The following is a 23,760-nucleotide window of genomic DNA, read 5'->3' on the forward strand; positions in this document are numbered from 1 at the left end:
AATTATCCTAATAGGAAAACATATCTCACTTTAAATGAGACCACATTATGATTTAGTTTCAGTACAAACATCAACCAAATTAAATTTGGATTTATAGTTACCAATGGGTAAACATTAAAAATCTCACTTTTCCCAAGAGCCATTAGCTACCAGCACCTCAAATTTCGGACCCTATTGTTTTCAGTTAGCTCATGATCAAAAAAATTTCCTGGTGGCTCTCTGACCTCCCTATAACATTTTTTTCTTTTTGGGGAGGGGGAGGTCCTTTAAAGTCACCCAATGAGCCAAATCAATTCCTTTGTGTTGGGATACTTTATTTGTTGTTGTTCAGTCGTATCCAACTCTCTGTGACTCCATTTGGGGTTTTCTTGGCAAAGATACTGGAGTGGTTTGCCATTTCCTTCTCCAGCTCTTTTTACAGATGAGGAAACTGAGGCAAACAGGATTAAGTGACTTGCCCTAGGTCACATAGCTAGTAAGAGTCTAAGGCCACATTTGAATTCAGGTCTTCCTGACTCCAAGCCTAGCACTCTATCCACAGTACCACCCAGCTGCCATCTAATACTTTAAGAGGGTGGATAAAGTACACTCCACAAGTATCTACCATTCTTTCCAGTTTAAACCTAGGAAGCCCTCAGGGGGTGGATGAAGGGGCTTCACCTGGCAGTCTCACATTCCCATCCCCCTCCTTTGCAGCTCTTAAGATTCTAAGGATTGGGATATGCTCTTCAAATAGTGTTTCAATAACAGAGTAGTATTATACTACTCATGCTGCAGATTTACTTCTAAGAGTTTCCATGTGATCAATGTTATACAACTTGATAGAATACTTTCTATCTGAAATTACTAATAGATATTTCTCAAATCCTTATTTCAATGGAATGAAACCCTTCTCAAACATCTTTCCAAAACTCTAAACCTTTTATTTTCAAACCCCTCATTCACAGACTCCAACTTTCTTTAGTTTTCCACCCATTCTCCTCTCATTGCTACTTGCTTAAACTTTCTTCCTTTCTTTTTACATCCCTCCATTAGATTTTGATTAAAGCCTACCAACTCTGAAACTAACCTTTCATTTACAATGATTCCTCACTTCTCTTTGCCTTCACTATTAAGTCCACCTCATCTTATTTCTCAGTCATATCTAGTCTAACATTCCGCTGAATCTCTTCTATACAGATTTCCTTATACAATACCAATTTTTACTTCTGGGGTTGCACTGTCTATTTCAATTTAGACGATTTAGCTACTACTTTACCTAAACAATTAAATTGTGTTGAATCATTTCAAACTACCTTCAGTTATACTTATCCTCTGGTAGTTGAAATCAACTTTTATGAGAACAAATCATATGGATCACCCTAGAGGAAGGGGACAGAGGAGTGTGCTGTTGGCGCTTAATCTTAATCCTAGCTACAAAACCCCAAAATCAACTGAAATGTTTTAGCAGCTACAAAAAAACTTTAAACCATAATTTGAAAATTTACAGTAAAGATATTGCAGTTCAGTTACAAATTTTAGTCTCTAGTTTATAATGCCATAAATTTCTACAGACCAGGAGAAAGATTTCCTTCCTTTTCTTGTCTTTATCTCTGAAATTCCCAACATGGCCAGGGTTGTGAAGGTAGAAAGAAAGAATCCCCATTACCAACAGCTGGGACAGCTGTTTTGAGACTACTTCTAAGTTCCCATTTTTTGTGCTTGTCTCACAGCAGTTTTTTGGTTTTTACAGGTGGAAGTGTTTCCTCTTCAAAGTCCTCCAAGGAAGAAAGACCTTGCACACACTAGAGAACTTCTGAAGTGGAAGTTCCATCAAGTCCACCTCACATTACTCCCTTTCTGGGGTCCATCAAAATCTTTACTTCCTTCTTCTCTGATTATTCCCTGCTAAAGTGGTTTTTTAAAGAATGCCATGGTCTTTTTTTTTTCTTTTAGGCTCTAATTTTTTTCAGTTTGGTTTTAACATGCACAGTTGATAATAACCAAAAGTCCCATATTTATCTGGCCAAATTAGTTTTCCACAATTATAAACCTTGGTTACCGAGTCTTGTTCATATTGGATACTCCCTGTCAACCTGGCAGTCTTTTTCCTTTCCAAAATTAATAACAGCTTGCCTAATAGGCAGTCAATAGGAAGCTTATTCTGTGCCAATCCCATACTGGTACTTGAACCTTTATTCTTTCTGTTCCTGGGCAACCTAATGTTGAACCTGTACCTGTACTCATCGGCTGTCCTTTTCTGCTCTGACTTTGTGTGTTAATGAGAAAGAATGTTTAGGTCTGGAGCTTATTTTCTGCTTATCCTTCCTAAGCTTGGGCGAGTTAAATTGCCCAATCACTTCATGGCTAACTGACTAACCACCTGAGCAGTCCGCTTAGACCAGCTATTAGGGAAAGGCCTGAATGCAGGCTAGAGGGCATGGGAGATGGAGTAGGCTCCTTCTCACTGACAGTCAAAGGCAAAGGACCCTCAAAAAGAGTCTTCTTGACTTGTCAGATTGCTAAAAGGAAAACTGTATTTGGGCCTTTGCCCTGCTTAAAGAGGAAAAACTCAGGAATAGAAGGGAAAAAAAGGAGTTTATTAGCACACAAAGGCAGGACATGTTGATGGGCCAACCACTGGGGTGACCAATAAAACACAATAAAAAGGAGTCCTAAGAAAAGAGGAGACATATTTACTTCTGCCACTAAAATATCATTTTCCCTTAGAGCTCCAGCAACCAGTAAGTGTTAAGGAGTGTTCAGTAACTTGCCCAGCTAAGGGTTAGGATATGAAGCTAATTAAGTCTTCCTAACTCAACTGCAGCACTTGATCCAAAATACCACACTGGCTTTTAACATCATAAATCAATCAGCATGCACTTATTAAACAAGTACTGTTAAGCCCCTACTAGACAGACACTCTATCAGGGGAGAGTTATACATTAAAATATGAAAATAAAACATCAGACATATATTTCCATCCAGAAAAACACATAATAAAGAACTATTATGTTCATATGTGAGCTTTTAATCCTTGAAGTCCCAGCACTAATCAACTGATCTAAGGAGCCGCAAAATTTAGGAAGTTATATGAAAGGAGGGCGCCCCTCCTCCAACGGGTTGATGTAATCATAGAAGGTAAAGGGCTGAAGTTGAAGGGGGAAAGACAGACTCGATCCCTGGAGGCCTTTAAAAAACAGCTTGTCAAGCCCTACAGAGAGTTTCAGAGTTTCAGACCTTTGAGGTAGCAAGCACCTCTGTGGCATTTGACCCTTGTACCTCTACCAAACAAGAGGGAGATTTTTCCTTTCCCTTCAGGCCTCATCAGCCATGGCATCACGTAGAAGAGCTACTGCAGGGAGGGGACACCTCATCTAGCAGAGAGGAGACACACACTCTCCAGAAAGGCAGCATTTGAAGCATGAAGTAGCTTTAAAGAGAAAAACTTTCAGGATCAAAAAAGAGAACACTATGGATTCAAGGAAGAACTAGCAGAGGCAACAGAGAATCAAGAAAAGGAATGAACACTAGGGAGAACAGGTGGGCAACTCCTAAAAAATGACTAGAAGTAGGCGGAGAAAGGTAGAGAAACAGTACTAGGCCAGTCAGCATGAGCTCAGGTAAACATGAAACTAGATCTCACTCCTAGCCTGTCAGAATGGAAGTGGGAGATAAAAATCATCCCACAGGCCACTCATTGCACATTGAGACAGGGCATGGAGGTACACGCTGAGGAGCACAGGGAGCTACGTAAGGAAATAGGGCCAAATTAAAGCTTGGGCATCAGAGACAACAGGCTGCACAGGACAGAGAAAAACTTCTTAGAAGAGGCGGAGTCAAGACCGCAGAGTGAGAGAAAGCATTTTTGCCTAGCTCACTCAGTACATGTCTTCCACAACAATCTAGAAAACACAACAGACCATATTCTAATTGGGAAAGCTGAGAACAAAGTCAAACAAAGTCACTTTTTTAGCCCACAGCTCAGGAAGACAGAGAAGTATGCAGAGAGTAGGGACAGGGGACTTTCCAGGAATGCAGGAAGCAGCAGTGACAGGGAACATTCCAGTCAGTGGTCAGGGACAGAAAGAGAGCTGAGACAGAGCATCAGGGCAGAAGAAAATCTAGCACTGAGAGCCCAGAAGGGAGTTGCCTGGCAGCCCTGCCACCCACGGTTTAGATCAGGTCACGTAAAATGTGTACATTCTTATAGGGAGCGATGAGATATAAGAACTTTATTATAACCAGGGGTCTCAGAGGGCCTTTGTTTGATGAAGGCCTAGATGTGATTCCATTACATTTGGATAATGCTAAGGGTAGAGAAGAGGACTTCACTGGGAGAGGGGAGAAGGGAGGGAAAGAATGGGGTAAATTATCTTACCTAAAAGGAGCACACAGGAAGAATTTATGTAACAGGGCAGTGGGAGGAAGTAGGTGACATCTGAACTTCATTCTCATCTGAACTGTTTAAGGGAGAGAAGAATACACATACATACACACTGGCGTACAGAAATTCATCTTAGCCAGTACAAGAGAAAAATTAAGGGATTTACAAGGAGGACATATCAAGTCAGGCATTACTCAGAAGCAAAACACACCCATGTGGAGGGAACAGGGCAAAAAAGAGAAAGAAAAATATAAGAACAGGGTGGATGCCCTGTAGACGGCAATACCACCCTCTAGTCCCTCAGGCTCCCAACCTGGAGTCATTCTAAATTCCTCACCATCTCTCAACCCACCCCAGCCCATATCCAATCTTCTGCTGATTTCAATTTCAACTTCGCAACATCCTTTCAATATGCCTCTTTCCTTACCCCGACATTGCCACTACTCTAGTGCAGGCCATAATCACTTCCAGCCTTTATCACTATAAAAGCCTGCTGGTGGATCTGCCTGCCTCAGTTCTTGTCCCACTCCCATCCATCCTCCCTTCAGCCACCAAAGTGATTTCCCTAAAGCGCAGGTTTGATCATGTTACCCATCCATTCAACAAACTCCACTGGCACCCTGCTGCCTGCAGGATCAAAATAAAATCCTCGGCTTGGGACTGAAAGCCATTCATAACCTAAACCTCTTCTTTTTAAATGACACATTTTAAATTTAATAATTTATTGTAAATTTGTGGTTTTTTCCTGCATTGAAATTTCGCTGATGCAATATTGCATCATCTAACTGTATAGTATATTGTAAACAAGTCATTACACGCACATATTCCTGCCAGTGCATGCTGGACTTCCCAACAATGCCCAACATGCTTCCCTGCCAACACCTGCTTGTTAAGAACTGTTGGCAGACTTGACTAGTGATATAACTTGCATTTTTTGTTTTTATTTGGAAAATAATCACCACTTTTATACAACAGATGAAATACATATGAATGTTTTTTCCAAAATTTTCTTCTCTTCTCTTCTTTCTTTATGCTTTCACAGCCTCTTTATTTTTATTCAATGCCCCTCAATTGCACCTGAGGCTACCACCACCCTCTGGATCATTCCAGTGCCTCCTAGAAGGCAGTACCATCTATTTGGGGAACCTATGCTCTAGTTTATCCAAGAAAGAGAGGACACAAACTGGATAACAGTCAGCAAGAATGGTTGAATAAAGCAAAGGTTTTTATGAGGATGAAGGAGACATATTTGTAGGCAGCAGAGAAGAAGCTAATCAATGGACACTGAAGATTAGAGACTGGATGATAATGAGGGCAATCTGCTGAAGAAGGGAAGGAATGGGTTCAGAACTACACGCAGAACTTCCTTGGCAAGAAGAACTACCTCTTAATCCAAGACCAGACTAAAGGAGGAGACAATGGGGGAAGATGACGGAGAGATACCAGGTGAAGGGAAGAGAAAGAGCTCTCAGTGAATGGTCTCAGTATTTCGGTGAAGTATTTAACTAAAAGAGGGAGAGGAGGGGATGATGCGGAAGGCTTGAGAAGGGATGAGACAGTTTGTCATAGCTTCTCTGGTGAGTGAGACAGAATTGGCATAGTTTTCTGATGTTTCTCCAGCTCCATTCAGCAGCAGGTAACTGGGAGCAAAGGTGGTGGATGATGGAAGTAATTCAGTTAGGGACTGACAATACATGATCAGCAATAGGATAAAGGAGCAAGGGATTTGCAGTATAGGATAGTGTAGAGTTGAACTAGCTCACCAATAATTCCAGACAGGGAAAGAAGGAGTCAATATTTATCAAGAGCCTACTAAAAGTCATCATTGTTTGTCCTTTCTTGAGGACCATAACACCAGGAAAGCCATGCCATGACTTGAAAGTGAATTGGATTTAAGTGAGGGAGGGCTGTGCAAAGTCACCAGCTTCACTTTCTCCTCTAGAGTCGTCTGGAACCAGTGACAAGATATAGATCAGGACAACTAAGTGTCAGGCACTATACAAAGCACTGGGGAATACAAAGAAAGGCAAGACAGTCTCTATCCTCAAGACACTCATAATCTAACACATAAAAAGAAGCTGGAAAGTGGGGTTTAAGGGGGAGGAAGAGAAGAAAGTGCTGCAGCCCACTGGGAAATGATGAGATGGCTGCCCTGGCCGCCCTTCTTTAAGAAGGATGTGAGAGAAGTTTTCTGATATACACCTTCCAAACTCTCCAGTCAGAGGGGAAGGACAGGCCCAGGGGGAAGGGTGAACTGAGGAAGTGTGAGTTTTAGAGCTGATATGATCTTAGCAGGAAGGTGAGTTTCTGAAGACTATGATTAAGTATAGGAGAACCACCAGTGGGAGATTATGAGGTGAGTGCCCTGGGTCCTCTCCTTAGATGGGGAATCTATGAGTTTCTGGAGATAATGGTGAAGTCCAGAGTTGAGGACCAGGGAAAGAACTCAGGGGTATAGAGAATGAAGGTCTTGCTGAGGACAAGAAACAGAGTAGTGTACAGGTATTGAAAAAGATGGAAAGATTAAAAAAAAATCAATTTAATGAATTTCAGAGTTCATGCACATGAAAGTGGACCATTTGTGGGTGATAAAATGATTAAGACTATGACCCAAGTAAAATGAGGTAATACAGTATTTGAAGGTACATTAATATTTAGTTCTGAAGCACCTAGTATGAAGGCAGGAGTGGAGTGTGAGTCAGACAATGAATTCATTTCTATAGGAAGGAGAATGCCCTGGAGTTTGCTAGATAATGGCCAACAGGATGTGGTTTAGGTGATGAATTAGGACAACTTCAAAGGAGAAGTTGTTGTTGAATGATAGTAGAAGAGCAAAGAGGCTAAAAAAGGTGAGCAAGGAATTATGAATCCCTTAACACAGCCAATAAATGAGGGTGGGGTTGGGATGAATGGAGATTGGGTGGAATGAGGAAAAGTACAACCAGTACTAGAAAGTTTAGCCATAGATTCAGTATCATTAGGAAAGAAGCAGTGAGTGCCAGATTTCTCCTTCCAGAAAAATGCCTCTAATAACTTAGTGATAAAATAAAGGAAAATAAAAGACGAAATGAATGGTGCGAAATCATTTAATTTTATGTATTTCCCTGGATCCTATTCATTTTTTCCCCCCTTTCTTCACTCCTCTCCTTCTTTACACATAAGAGAGATATGTGGAACAGGAATGTACTCAGCACCAATTTTCTATACTTAATGTAAATAGCTTACGTTCCCCTACCCTTCCCAATCATAGGTTTCTATTCACAATTTTCCTTCTAAACTCTAAATCTCCCTTCTCTACAACATTTTTCTCTCATTGTTTTCTCCTCCTTCCCAGTGGAATTGAATGTATATGTATTTTCTACCCTCCCTTAATCAGTTCAGATGAAAGTGTGATTCAGGAGTTGGCAGCTGCCCACCTCTTTCTCATTTTTATAGATTCATACACTTGTATACCATGATTATGTGAGACAATGAGTTCCACCTATTCTTCTCATTTTCTCTCTTAAAGGATGCATTTTCCCCCTTTTCTTTCTTATTTTATCCTTTCTCCCTTTTCTTTCATATTTTAAGATAATGAAAACTTAGCAAAAATCACTTCCAGGCTCTCCATTTTATTTGACTTTTTCTATGATACCTAATGACATTACAATTCTTAGAGAATACTTATATCTTAAACTTCCCTCCCCAGAATGAAAATGAAAACAGTTCATCTTTACAAAATCTTTTCTGACTGTTCATTTGTATCTACCTTTTTGTTTTTATTTTTGTTCCCATGTTCCAATTTCATAGTTACTATACAGCTTCCATCTTTTCATCAGGATGCTTGAAAGTCATCTATTACTTTTAACATCCCTTTAGTCTCCTTATAGAATGACACTGTTTGGTAGGTATTCTTGGTTGTACAAGCCTAGATCCATTGCCTTTAAAAAAAACCAAACCTACCTTTCATACTTTCCACTACTTTACTGTGGTAGCTGCTAAATCTTGTTTTGGCTATGGTTCCTTTGGACTTGAACTCTTTGATTGCTTGTAGTATTTTTTCTTTAAACTGAATATTCCTAGGAGTTTTCACTTTGGGGTTCCTTTCTAATTTTGTTTTAGTCTCTGGTTCTACTATGACTATGTTCTCCATGCTCTCTCTCCCTTTTTTGTTTTTTTAGGTAACTGGGGTTAAGTGACTTGCCCAGGGTCACACAGCTAGTAAGTGTCAAGTGTTTGGTTTGAGGCCAGATTTGAACTCAGGTCCTCCTGACTTCTAAGCCAGTGCTGTATCCACTGTGCCACCTAGCTGCCCCTCCCATGCTCTCTTGAAATATGACATCCAGGCTCTTTTTTTTGGTAATGACTTTCAGACAGTCCTAGTTATCTCCTCTTGATCTAATATTTCCAAGTCAGTTGTTTTTTATATGAGATAACTTAAATTTCCTTCTATTATTTCAATCTTTTGACTTTGTTTTAGTAATTCTATTTTTTTTTTCCTTTTGGAGTCATTTTCAGGAAACAGGTACTTAGGTATGGTTTTGCATCTCTTGTACTAAGCTATTAATTCTCTTTAGTTCTCTCCTTTATATCTTTTATTTCTTTTCCAATTCTTTCCATTCTCATTCTTAGTTCATTCATACTATCTTTAAATTCTTGCATAATTCTCCTAGGGTTTCTAACTAATCTTATGAACAAGTGATGTATTTCCTTGAGGCTTTGCTTGTAGGTGTTTTGGAATTATTCTCTTCTGGGTTTGTGTTGTGGCATTCCTGGTACCATAATGGCTCTTTATCTTTATCTCTTTATCTTTATCTCTATAAAAAAAAAATCACTATACTTCACTTCCTATCAGGTCCTCTACTTGGTTTTGACTGTATGAACAAACATCACGTTACCCCACAACATGCCCTCTCCTGGACTTTTCAGGCTCCTTTTGTGTATTGTCTTCCCTCATTAGATTTTAAGGTCCTTGAAGGAAAGGACTGTCTTCCTTTTTCTTGTTTTTATTTCCAATGCTTAATACGTTTGCCTGGCACATAGTAGACACTTCATAAAAGTTTATTGTCTATCTTATATAAAAAAGAAGAGGTTCTACTCTTCTAATTCTCTATATTTGGTAATTCTAGTAACTTAAGTAGATTTGAAATTTAATGGAGAATAAAAACTTCAGGAAATTGGAATTAAGCCATTGCCTTTTACTTAAATGGGGGGAAGGGTTGTCAGAAAAAGAATCCTGATATAATTTTTTTAAAAAACAACATTTACAAAGTAATAATATTATAATTTATTTCAGGTTAATGTGCTTTATAAAAGAATAGAACTGAAACGGTAAAGTTGTATATTAATACAGAAAGACTCAAATCATACTTACATTGAATATACTCTAAGAAAAAAAGAAAGTCCAATTTTTGTGTATACAGACAGATTTAAGAAAACTTTATTGGATTTATATGAAGGCACATTAACTATTTCAAATGCAAAACAAAAGACACCAATTCGTTAGTGAAATACTGCCTTATGCCATAAGAACATTTACTTTAAAACTGATCTGTCTCACTACATTTTGACAAGCATAACACAATGCAGTATACTTAGGATCACAGATATAGAGCTGAAAAGGCTCTATCTCAGAGCTAGTTCAATACTCTAATTTTAGAAATAAAAAAACTGAAGCATAGATAGGTGAAGTGACTTGCCCAGTGTCACTGAGATGTGTCAGAGGCAGGGTTTGAACTCATGTTCATTGATTCCCAAGGAAATCTGGATACCAACAGAATAAAATCAAAAAGGTTAACGGAATTTTTAGATAGATGATTTATAATAATTGATTCTGAGATGTTGCCTACAAAGGCAATTTAAATGTAGCAAGGTAACTCAAGTCTAATTAATTACTTCAGTCTAAATCACTGAATTCCAAATGTCAGTTGATGTAAAAAAAAAAAAGCTAAAATTACTTATGCACAACCATTTGGTTAAGGTCTAAGCTCCCACATTCTTCTTTTCTTTTTTCCCCCCCAGAGGTGCGTAGGAATATAGGGTCAATCTGTGATTACATTTACATAAATAGCTTCCCATACAAAAACTCCCTCTCCCAATGCAGACTGGCTACTCATCTGTAATATGCAGTCTTAAAAACAAAGATATCTGGGGCACTGAGAGATTAAGTAATTTGACCATGGTCACAAAGCTATTATTTGCCAGGGGAAGAACCTGAACCCAGGTCCTCCTGACACCAAGGACTATGCCACACAGTTCTCTCTCTTTTAGCTGGTAATAATCAGACTAGACAAAAGCTTGCTTAAGTATGCATTCTGGAAAATCTAATCCTATCACTACTCTGACATATATTATTTATTATATAAGAACTTAAGTACTATAGCAAATGCAAAGCCCCAGAGTAAATAACAGCTCCCACAAGAACAAAGATACTTCAACATTTTAAAATTTTAATTTAGATTATACAGACATCAGGTACTGGTGAATCACACACAGGATTTTCTTGATGCTCCTTTTACTGTACACAGAGCTAGGAAAAGGGAAGCTCTTTACGTTGTCTAGTTCTTTTATGGTCATAGAGATGCAACAGACCTCAGTATTAAAATAAGTGAATCTCCATTCCATACCATTTTCCCATTCTCAGATTAAGACAAAAATCTATCCTTTAGTTTTCAATATGAAGTTCAATTCTGTATTTGCTAAACCATACTCACTGAATTTAAATCTTGAATTGATTATCATAGGCTACTGATTTATAGGCTCTCTCTCCTCATACTTGAAGTTCTAAGTCGTTTTAAGACTAAAGTCCATTATTTGCCTCTGTAAAATCCTTCTGATCCTTCTCAAGTCACTCAAAATTGGCAACGAGGCCTGCCCTTCTCTGTAACAGATGCGGTCCATAAATTTAAATGAACTGATTATTTCCAATTTATAGAGTGTATGGCTTGTTTGTACACAGTTATTTGTATGTTACCTTCCCCATTAGATTAAGAGCTCTTCGAGAGCACAGAGGCTATCTTTTACCTTTCTTGGTATGGTGAGGGCTTAGCACAGTACCTGTCCTTGATTTGCCTAGGTCTCTTAACAGCAGAGATGCACTATGGAAAGAGAGAATGAAAAGGCTAGCAGGTGACTGCAGAAAATCTCCATCTCCACTGCTGGCAGTAGAACTGTTTTGTTTTTGTTTTTTAACATACAGATGCTAGAAGAATGGTGGTATTCACTACGGAATTGTTGCTTATACTTTGTGGGAGGGTGACATTTTGAGAATAAGTCTAGGTGGGCAAGAAGAATACCAGGAACAAGAGGGCCAACCAAAGTCTTGCTGGTATCTCCATTCCCATATATGCTCCATGTGTCTGTTAGAGACCCACTCTGTACAATCTACTCCATGAATGTAAACCAGATACTGACAAAGAGTCTCACTCAGACCCAGGCATCCCACAATCTCTCATAAAGCAGTGTGGTTTTTTTTACATATTCAAAGTTACCTGCTATAACATCCTAAAATTCTTTCTATAAAGCAGCAACAACTATACAACTGCAGATAAAAGCTTTATGAAAAGAAGTTGTTGATGCTATCAAATACTTTCCCAAAACCTCTCTATATTTCTGTTTCAGATACAATTAAATAGGGGCAGCTTGCTGGCACAATGGTTAGAGCACCAGCACTGGAGTCATGAGGACCTGAGTTCAAATTCAGCCTCAGACACTTGACATTTACTAGTTGTGTGACCCTGGGCAAGTTATTTAACCTCGGCTGCCTTGCTAAAAAAAATAAAATAAAAGAGAGAAAGAGAGAGAGAGAGAGAGAGAGGGAGAGAGAGAGAGAGAGAGAGAGAGAGAGAGAGAGAGAGAGAGAGAGAGAGAGAGAGAGAGAATTAAATATTTTCATTTATTGACAAGTTTAGAATTTTTTTAAACTTTATCTGTATTTTCCATCGCCCTCCAAATAGAAAATATCTATCTATCTATCACCCTAACAAACAGAAAGCATATAAGTACTTTTACTTCCTCAAAGTGATATTAAGTTTTACACTTTGATATACAATTGAAGATCTTAGGACAAAAGTGTAAAATATTCTTTATTTAGTTCATGAGAAATTGTGTGCCATGATACCAGGATGTTTACTAAAACACGCAAATACTTGTGAAGCTCTTCACATTACATGAGAAATGCATATAGTATGAAGTTTGAAGAAGCTTATTTGTTTCAAATATAAAACTAAAGCTTAAAAATAATTTCTATTTCAATAGCTTATTACTAGGTCAACAGGTGGGTATTCAAAGAAGCCAATAAAATCATTTTAGATACTGATCATGTAAAAATAATTTTAAAAGTCAGAAGCTGAAATTAAAAAATTATCAACTAGAGATTCATGATTGATAAGTATTTCAAATAATCATACACTTAAAATTGGAAGAAGCTTAGAGGTCAACAAGTTTGACTCCTTTTTACACATGAGGAAACCAAGGCCCAGAGCATAATTATGAAATAGTGGCTTTACTGAAAGAGGGCAAGGTGCTGTTTGTTTTCAGTGACCTTTTCTTTGAAAGCTCACTATGCCTCATAGAGCTGCTCATCAAAAGAATGTCTCAAAAAATGCCTTATCAACTACTCTCAGCTGAAGGAGGAAATAATATGGAACCAAATAAATGGATTTTTAAAAAATCTTTCTGTATAATTCTGCCAGTTTCCTAACATCAATGCACTCAAAATAAAAATCCCCACCAAAATCAACTAGAAAGGTACTCACTGTAGAGGTATTTAAAATGGCACACATTCTGGTCTTTTGTCCCATCTAGCAGTTGGAGCTAATGTGAAAGCTGGTAAACTACTGTTCATTCACTATCTACTAATTGCCTCTACAAGTAATACAGGAAAGGAGCCCAGGATTACTTTTTTTCTTATTGTACTATGTCCTGGGCACAAGGAAGCAATTTACCGCATCTAAAATTTATGTCTTTACATCATGAACATTTTCTTCAAAAGAACTGGAATATCTTGAGCATAAAGCCAAAATAATCTTTAGAGGAAATTTTTCATCTCTAAACTCTTTTATCAACAAAAAAGGTAAAGTACAAACCAGTGAAATGGGCATACAACTTCTTAAAAACCTAGAAAAAAATCAACAAATCATAAAACCCTAATTAAACATCAAAAAAAATTCTGAAAAATCAGAGAAAAGATTAACAAAACTGAAAGCAAAAGTTCTACTAAAATGACAAAACTAGTAGCTGGCTTTTAAAAAAAAGAAAAGAACCAGAAAAAGCTTTTTATCTAGTCTTTTTTTTTTTTAAAGAGAAAAAAAAACTGTCAGTATCATATATGAAAGAAGAGAATTCGCCAAAGAAAAAATAAAAAATTATTTTTCCAAATTATATACCAGTAAAATTAACAAATGGAATGAATATTTATAAAAAAATAAACTTCTCAGATTAATGGGAAAATGGAATATTTAAATAACACAATTTCAGAAAAAGAAACTAAACAAACCTTAAATGAATTTATAAGAGGAACCAAGTCAGCAGAGTAAAGTGAGCATTTCTGCCAAACTCTCCTGCCACACCCCTCTATACAACTTAAAAAGCAGGTCAAACTGAATTATGAATGGGATAACCAACAAAAAGTCATTTTTCCAGCCCAGGGCTGCTAAGGGAGGTCTTCAGACATAGGTGGTGAGGTGGAAGCAGTACTAGCTGTGGGCCAGAGGCAGCTGCAGGGGGCATCAAGAGTGCAGAGCACCCAGGGAACAGTATAGGGACAGAAAATCTGGTCAGGAAGAGACTCCAGGGTACCACTGTGCCAGAACTGGGCACAGGATTGGGTGCCATCTGACAGAACCATCACCCATTACCCAGTTTTAGGGTCAGCTTTGAAAACAAATTCTGAGCTTGTTATATACTTACAAAGAAAAGCAACTAAAAACCATACACATTCACAGCTTCATGTGAAAAAAAGAAAAAGGGTAGAAGGCACTGAATGTGGCAAACACCTAATAACAGTACAAAAAACAAAATTTAAATTAACAAGTAATGACTCATTTTTCATGCAGGTCTCATTCCTGAATCAGCGGCCTCTATACTATCAAGTCACCAAATTACAAGAGTAAACATCAGAATTACTAAGAGATTAGAAAACTAGTAAAAAATAAATTAAATGAACTCAATTCTAAACTTTTTAAAATTGATTATGAAAAATACATAATGGACAACAGAAAGTACATTGACATCAACTATAATTTTAAACAAGTTTAATAGATATGACACATCTTATAAATAACAATGAGCATTCATTATTTCACAAAAGAGAGAGAAGTATAGGAATGCAAAACAAGTTTTTAAACAGCTAGGCAAGAGATCTAAAGAAGCAAAGGCATGAGGGCTAAATGACTATTTCTCATTAAGAGAGGATTTATTTCATCAGGAATGTCTTGTAATAGATAGCCTGTTCTGGTTCTAAGATTCTCTAAATAAAAGGAATGAATGCTGGAAATACATAAATACACACAAAATAGCCTCACAAAGCTACAAAGCAAGGGTATAAAGAAAGTAGGTGCATCAACTAAAATAACTCATTGCTCAGACCATTAGCTTCTTTCAACTCAAGAAAGGGTCTCCAGTGGCTATTTCGTTATATATATATATTTATACAAATATACCCTAAATATTGTGAAAATTGCCCAATTGGTATTTTTTTAAGCCAATGAAACAGAAAGAATTCATCATCCCTACTGTGCCAGAATAAAATCATTTTAATTTAAATATAATTTGTGTTATAAAATCCTAAAGCATAATTGTTATCTTTTGCCATTCTAGTGAGGTCACCATTAATAAAATCCCTGGAAATATTCAAGTATTTAATAAAAGAATACAGCCAAAATTCTTCAGAAACATATGGTGGGAAACTGAGTTTTCCTACCAGTGTCTGATAACAAAATTGAAGTTCTATTATTCCTTTTGCCAGTCATCTTTAATACACCACAGTCCCCTAAATCATAAGGTTTTTCCTCCTCTATTAAGGATTGCAAAGCATCCAATTTGGCAGCCTATACCACTGCATGTGCTGACATAAGAATATATCAACATTTTATGTACTAGGTACGGATTGGCATTTAATTGACTTCATCACTAGGTAATGGCTAAAGAAATATGCGTACTTTATAAATAGAATAGAATATCACAGTGATGTAAGAAATAAGGAACAAAGAAGCATGTATAGACTGTTATGAACTGATACAAAGTGAACTAAGTGGAGCCAAGAGCACAATATACATAATGGCTACAACAGGGTAAATGTAAAGAACCACCACGAAAAAAGTGAAAACGAATGTTGCAAAATTACAAAGAACAAGCTTTACCCTAAAGAACAGATACGAGAAGAAACATGCCCCAGATGAGGTGGAGCGAAGGAGAGTTCCTGAGTGTGAGAAACTGTATGTATAAGGTTTTTTTAGGTGTATTGCTCAGTTTTTCTCCTTCCTCTTCACCTCTTTATCTTAAAAAAAATTTCTTTGTTACAAGAAATGACTATTTTGTGAGGAGAGAGAGGAGGGGATATAGGGGAAATTTAGGCAATAAAAGAACAAGATATCAATAAAAATTTATTTTTAAAAAAAGGCTTGATGTTCTTACAGGAAAAGATTCCTATTCAAAGCTTTGTGGCACACCAAATACCTTTATAAGAGAAAGCTAACTAATGCTGCAATTATACCTGCAGAGATGTCTCAGGATTTAAAAACAATCAAATTAAAACTTCATACTTCAAACTTCATCTACTATAGTAACCACAATGCAAAATCTATGACAGAAGGCAGTATTAAATGAAGATTCATGACAATATTATAAATATGAATCGTTTCTACAAAGAACTTTAGGCTCACTTAAGAAAAATATTATGAAAAGACGTACCATTAGCTTTAAATAAAGGCACTGTTACTACTTTACTAAATATATTTGCAACTAAAAGTAACTTTGTTACTTGAAAATGCATAAATACCAACAGTAAAATTCCAGTTACATATTTGATTAAAAATATCAAAAGTAGATGCACAAAAATTTTTTCTTGCTTAATCAATGTCAGAAAATAATTGTCCTTAATAGGTAGTCTGTAATAAAAATAATAACAAAATTCATTTAGAAAACAAAAAATCTAAAGTATCAAGGAAAATGAGGAAAAGAAGCAAGGATGAAATAGAAATAATACTTCTACAACTCAAACTATATTACAAAGCATTAGTCATCAAAACCATCTGGAATTGGTCAAGAATAGAGAGATAGAGCAATGGAACAGACTAGAAAAAGGAAATTCACAAACAGCAGAACTCAATAAACTAATGTTTGACAAAGAGGAAAATATAAACTATATAAGGAAAAACTCCCTCTCTGATAAAACCTACTAGGAAAACTGGAAAACAGCCTGGCAGAAATGAGGCTTAGACCAACATCTCCCACCACATTCCACAATGCACTCCAAATGGATACGTGGCCTTAATATTATAGATCAAACTATTAAAATGGTCAAAGAAACATATCCTATATCTCTTTCAGTTATGAGTAGGTGATGTATTTTTAACCAAACAAGAGGCAGAGTCAGTCACAAAAGAGCTTATGAAAAATAAAAGAGATAACTTTGATTTCTTAAAGCTGAAAAGCTTCTACACAGACAATATTAATTCATCCTAGGATAAGAAGGGAAATGATTAAATGGGAAAAAAATCTTTTTATCAAATTTCTGATAAGAGCTCAGTTTATATATCTTGGCTCCCCAATAGATTAATGGTCAAAGGATAAGAACAAATAGTTCTCAAAAGAGCTGCAAAGTATTTACTGCCACAAGGAAAAAATGCTCCAAATCACTAATAAGAGAAATGTAAATTAAAACAATCCTGAGGTTTTACCTTCCACCCAGCAAAATGGCAAAAATGGCGAAAAATGGCAATGGTGAATGTTGGAAGAGTTGTGGAAAGATAGGCATGCTAATACATTATTGGTGGAGTTGTGAAATAGTACAATCACTATGGAAAGAAATTTGGAATTATGCTAATAAAATGACTAACAAAGGGCTCTATTACTAGACTCATACCCAAAGGAAGCCACTGCAAGAAAAAAGTCCCTATCTACTCCAAAATGTTTATAGCAGCATTTTCTGTGATACCTAAGAATTGGAAATGGTGTAGATGTCCATCAGGAATGGCTAGACCTGGGAACCTGTGGCCTCAAGGCCACAGGTTCCCTGCCCCTGGGCTAGACAAATTGTTGAACATAAACATAATGGAATATTACTATACTGTAAGAAATTGTATTTGTGATGAGTACAGAGAAGCATGGAAAGACCTGTATGAATTGTTGCAGAGTAAAATAAGTAGAAAACAATATACACAATAACTATCACAATGAAATTAGAAAGAACGACATACCAAAAAATCCAAAGTAAATGTAACAAAATTATAAAAATCAAATGAGATTCAAACGAAGAGATATGAGAAGACACTCCCACAGATATTATACATTTGTCATGTTTTGGGGCTTTTTCAATTTATCAGTCACTTCTGCTGACTTTCCCCCCCCCTCTCTAAAGAAGAAAATATGTCTTATAAGATGGCTCTCTAAGAAGGGGGGAAGGATACATGAGATACTATGGTGATGTAAGAAACAGAAAATATCAATTAAAACATATTTTTAAAAAACAGGTAGTCTGCAACACATTTGATGGTTGGATTTGGAAAGGTGAAGACCTGGATTCAAATCCTACCACTGATACTAGCTATTTGATCAAGGGCAAAAATCACTTAATCTCTTTGACGTTCAGTTTCCTCATTTATAAAATGAACTTTTTCCAATCTTTACTTCTTCTGACCTCTTTGCAGTCTCTGACACTGTTTATCACCCTCTCTTCCTTGATATTTTCCTCTGTCTAGGTTTTTGGGACACCACTCTCTCCTGGTCTTCTTTCTCCATATCCAACTGCTCCATTTCAGTCTCCATTGCTGGATCCTCAAACAGATCACATCTTCTAAATCAGGCCTGTTCAACCTATAGCCTGCCAAAAGATTTCCTCTACATACAAAGGATGTTTTCCTCTACATTTTTCAGGGCTTCTGAAATCCTTTGGCGTGAGCAAGTCCACAGGTTGTGCAGGCCTGCTCTAAATCATAGGTGACCCTCAGAGTTCTCATCTCTTCTTCCTTGTTAACTACTTCACTTGGTGATTTCATCCATTCCCAAGGATTTAACTGCCAACTCTATGCTGATGATTCTCAAGTCAACTAATTTCTCTGCTGACCTACACAATCTCACATCTCTAACTGGATGTCCAGTAGGCATCTTAAACTCATTATGTCCCAAAGCAAACTCAATGACTTTCCCTGTAAACCCTGCACCCAACTTCCCTATTACTGTAGAGGGCAACACCATCCTCCCACTCTCTCAGGTTTACAACATACAAGCTATCTTGGACTCCTCATTATCTCTCACTCCCACCCCCCACCCCCATTCAATCTGTTGGCAAGGTATGTCTATTTCACCTTTGCAATATTTCTCAACTATGCCCCTTTCTCTCCTCTGACACTGTCACCACTCCAGTAAAGGCCCTCATCACCTCATGCCTGGACTATTACAGTAGTCTGATAGTGAGTCTACCTGTCTCAAGTGTCTACCTACCCCCAACCATCCATCCTAAAATGCCAATCTGACCATGTTACTCTCCCTACTCACTAAACTTCAGTGGCTCCCTACTGCCTTCAGGAACAAATACAAAACACTCTGGCACTCAAAGCCCTTCATAACCTACTCCCCCCTTTCTAGCCTTCTTGCACCTTATTCTCCAACATGTATTCTGGCCTCCTGACTGTTCCACAAACAAGACACTCTAAGCTCTGAGCATTTCCCCATACCTGGAATGTTCTCCCTTCTGCTCTGACTACTGACTTCCCTGGCTTCTTTTAAGTTCCGATGAAAATCTCATCTTTTACAGGAAACCTTCCCCCCAAATCCTCTTAATCCCAGTGCCTTTTCTCTGTTAATTATTTCCTACTTATCCTGTATATAATTTGCTTTTTATATACTTGTTTGCATGTTGCCTCCCCCATTAGATTGTAAGCTTCTTGAGGGCAGAGATGGTCTTTTGCCTTTTTTCTCATGCCCAGCACCTAGGACAGTGCCAAGTAGGTGCTTAATAAATGTTTACTGATTGAATGGTTAATAATAGTTCTAGGACTTAATATAAGGTTATTTTGATAATTTGTGTAAGGTCTTTTCCAAACTTTCAAGTATTGTATGTATCAGTTATCATCCCTGTTACTTATTTGTAAAGTACTATGTAATATATAAAGTAGACTATAAACTCCTTAAGGGCGGAAGGGCTTTAAAAAAAAAATTTGTCTTTCGAGCCATAAGGTGGAGCGGAGCAGCATGCAACAGAAAGAATGTTAGATCTGGAGTCTACAAACCTGGGTTAAAATTCTGTTTTTTTCTTACTTCATGTGTGACTTTAGACAAGTCATTAAACCTTTCCAAGCCCTCATTTCCACATTGTAAAGTGACACAGACAGTTACACTAGATGCCTTTTAAGTTAATTACAGCCCTAATGTATGATCTTATGGTCCTAAATGATTACTGAATTTGAGGCCATAGATAGATCTACTAATATAAAATTATTATATGTGCAAAGAAAGTTATTTGGTATTATAATGAAATTATAATTATCTTGGAGTATAACATTCAGGACTGGAGTGAATCCTAGAAAAGTAATTAACATTCACTTCAAAACATTAACTATCTCAGGAAATGTCTCTTTCCCACAAGAAACAGAACTATTAAGCACTCAAGAGAACAATTCAGCATTCTTCTACAAGATATCTATGTACTGAGCTACAGCACTATTTAGATTATGAAAAAACAAAACGTTAACAGCAGCAAACTTTTTTTTAAATGTTCCTTTACAGTGAACATGCTGGAGAGAAAAATATGGGACAACAGTGGAGAGAAAATGGGAGGAGAAAAGTAGTTATATTTTCCTCTTCATGTTTAACTCAAATTCTGTTAAAAGTATACCTATATATGGTTCTGAAATGGAGCTATGTGGAAAGTGAACTTCAGTTCATCATTACCCATTATCTGCTGCATTAAAACTTCCATGTCACCAAGGTTACATAAGGCCTGCATACCAAGTTCATGATGCAAACTGCTACCGCCTACAGCAGATGCATTGTCATGTGATGCTTCTAAGTGGACACTCCCATTTCTCACCAGCAAGGAGGCGCTAGCACTGAGCACTGCAGCCTGGGAAGGGGGACGGGACTGGACTTTGACCTGGGCTGTGGACTGCTGGCCTTGCTGACCATCTTGAAGGCTACGAAAAAACACGGATTGGGGAGACATTACAGGGAAGAATAAGAGAAAACAATAGCCAGAAATGAAGCAACACAGAAAACAGGTTTCAAAAGGATAAATTTATCATTAAGCATAAGAGCCTTTGTAAAATGTGCAGGTTTTATTGCTGAAATACATGTAAACCAGTATCCCTAACACAGCTCAGACTAAACCGTCACGGCTTCAGAAATCTTTTTGCTTCTTCACGGCATGCTCTTCTACATGTGGTTCACAGTATCTATATCTAGTATTTTCCAAATGATAGGTAACCATTATATATTTGTCAAATTAAGGAGTTTGTTTTTGTTAACTGTGTAGTTTTTTTCCTGTTCTACAGCATATTCTACATAGGCACTTTCAGAAAGAAAACAGAAAAAGACAAGAAGTAGAGTCCTTCCAATGTCTCTGGAAAAAAACTGATACTTTAGAAGACACACCTTACTTCAGTGCTCATGATCAGTTTCTAGAACAAAGGTTCTTAATCTTTTTATATCATGGAATCCTTCAGAAGTACAGTGAAACTTATGAACCACTTAGAAGAATGTTTTTAAATGCATAAAATAAAGTACACAGAATTTTTTTAAAAAGGTTGGCGAAACAAAAGATGTGATTTTTTTTCCCATACAAGTTCATGGACACCCAACCACAAAATATGTCATATAAGTGGTCAATATAATGTACCAGGTACTCAAACTCATTATAAACCCATGTTATTCTGATGTTACAGAATTCTCATTGAACTAAACGGGAAAAAATGTTTAGAATAATAAGAAACAGGCAAATATCAGAAAACCTAAAAGATAAAATAAAATATAAACTGAGATGGTGGCAAAAGAAAATTTAGGATAAGAAGTCTTATCTGTAAGATTCTTATCAATATCTGGTTCAACCTCTAAAAGTATGTCATTGGCATAAAATACTCATACCAAGGGCCAATTTGAAAACCATAATAATTTGTCATTTTTGATTACTTAGCAGCATGTCTATTTTCATTTTGAAAATGTTCTTCTTTTTTCCCAGTCCACAATGTGGTCTAACATATATTCTTTATTTCAGAAAAACTTAAAAAGAAGCAAACTTGGAAGACAATTATAACTAAAGGACTGTTCAGCTTTTACATGGTATCAGCAGCAAGATTTTTGTTTTAAAATGACTCAAAAGTGAAGAAAATACATTATTCTTAAATATCTGAAAGACTGGCTACGGCATGATCCTAGATGAGTTATACTTCTTATAGGGCACTTGAAACATGTTCTGCATGGAGACACATACTATAGTTCTATGACCAGAAAGTATGGCTAATGGTCTAGAAGCTGATATATGAGAAGTTACTTGCCATCCTCATGATTGACAACGTAGTAAATGCGGCCATGCAATAACAAAGGAGTGGCAGCCTTTACCATGAGAGTAGACTGGGTAATTACTGACAAAGATGGACGTTTAACAAGCTGGCCATTGCTGTCAAGCACCATAGGGATCTCATTCTACATGGCTACCCACAGGCCTGAAGATTGTCATTAAGAAGCATGCAGGCAAGGAGCTGACAAATTTCCACAAAGCCAGGCTTACCACTGTAGGCACTGAGGTCTAAAACCCAGCCCTCAACATTAAGTTCCAAAAGCTCATCATCACAAGGCAGAGCATCTTCTCTCCCAGGGAGTTCCAGGCAGCCCTGAGGAGAACCAAAGCCTTCACCATTAATGAGGTTCTGATTCTCCCAACCATTAGACGGTAACCTCCTTGAGAGATAAGTCTTTAGGGTATCAATCTTAATATTCTTAGTTCACAGTAGAGCATCTTTAGCAAAGTTTGAAATTAATGGATGCCTGCTGAATTGCATGTTCATTATATAATATTTTTTAATATATTGTACAACTCACTTTTGCATTCTGTTAAATTTAACTTCATAAAAACAAACAATAATTAATGCAGTATGTGAATTAATGGGCCCAGTTAACAGGCTGTATATGTGTTGTCCCAGGACCAGCCTAGCTAAGCTCAGAGAGGACAGATTACAAAAGCTGGCTGCAAGTTAATTAATTTTTCCAACAGAGTAAATTTTTTTAAAGTATAAAATTATAAAGGAAGTTGAGAACTGAATTGGTAATAGTATCCATATACCACACATCCAATACCACACATCTTCAAAAGTTGTAAATTAGTAACCATTTTTCCAAAAGATGAAAGGGGAGAAGAAATGAGACTTCACAAAGCCTCATCAATTTATTCTATTGTTTTAAGTCAGCTATCTTTAATAAATCATATTTACTGTTCAATATACTGATATTTTGATGCTTTTAAAAAAATGTTCTATAGTCAGAAAACTGACAAATGTGAAACTGAAACAACTGCATAAACAAAAGACTGGACAGAATATACCTGACAAGAGTTCTCAATCCAAGTTACAGCAACAAACACATTCTGGAACATCTGTTTTTCAACTCCCTTCTTTTTAGAATCATTAGAAAATCACAAAATTATTGGGTTTCTTTAAACATGCAAAATTAAGCACAAGCATGCACACAGGACAAAGTGTCAAAAAAGACAAATCTGCAACAAAAAAATTGAACTGCCAATCATGAAAAGCACTTTTTAGCCTATGGATATGTGAGCACTCACTGAAAAACAACATCTTTCTCATCAATATGTCTTATTGCTAAAGGTGAACTACAGTTTAAAGAGATATAAATGAAAAGACAGCTCTTGGTACATAATATAATCCCAGAAAAAAAATATTTTCTACAAAACTGAAACATAAAATAATCTGATCTGTTACTCGTCATCAAAAAACTAACCTAGAGGGATTTGTTAAAATGAAATTAATTCAAAAGTGAAAAAAATTTGAGGTAAAACAACATTCAATTGCTTATACTGGCATGACTTTTCAGAACCAACAATTATAGACAAAGCAAACCAAATAATTCCATCTATTAAAAAGTCATAAACGAAAGGGCTATTTAGGCACCAAAGTGGTTGTTTAAAATGGATATATTTAAGATTCTACTTTATATAATTTTTAAAGTAGCCAGAGTATAAATTCTAA

General features: G+C 36.8%; 1 protein-coding gene across 1 annotated transcript in view; it reads right to left on the bottom strand.

The window, feature by feature from the left end:
* PCNX1 (pecanex 1) overlaps positions 1 to 23,760 on the bottom strand; it is a 242,472-nt gene that overhangs the window by 100,341 nt on the left and 118,371 nt on the right. Inside the window, 1 exon segment of the mRNA XM_020986378.2 lies at positions 20,513 to 20,697. Within this exon segment, the coding sequence (XP_020842037.1) occupies positions 20,513 to 20,697 (185 nt within the window).

This window comes from Phascolarctos cinereus, unplaced genomic scaffold, assembly GCF_003287225.1.
Source record: "Phascolarctos cinereus isolate Bilbo 61053 unplaced genomic scaffold, phaCin_HiC Scaffold_3;HRSCAF=262, whole genome shotgun sequence".
In the NCBI taxonomy this organism is placed as follows: domain Eukaryota; kingdom Metazoa; phylum Chordata; class Mammalia; order Diprotodontia; family Phascolarctidae; genus Phascolarctos; species Phascolarctos cinereus.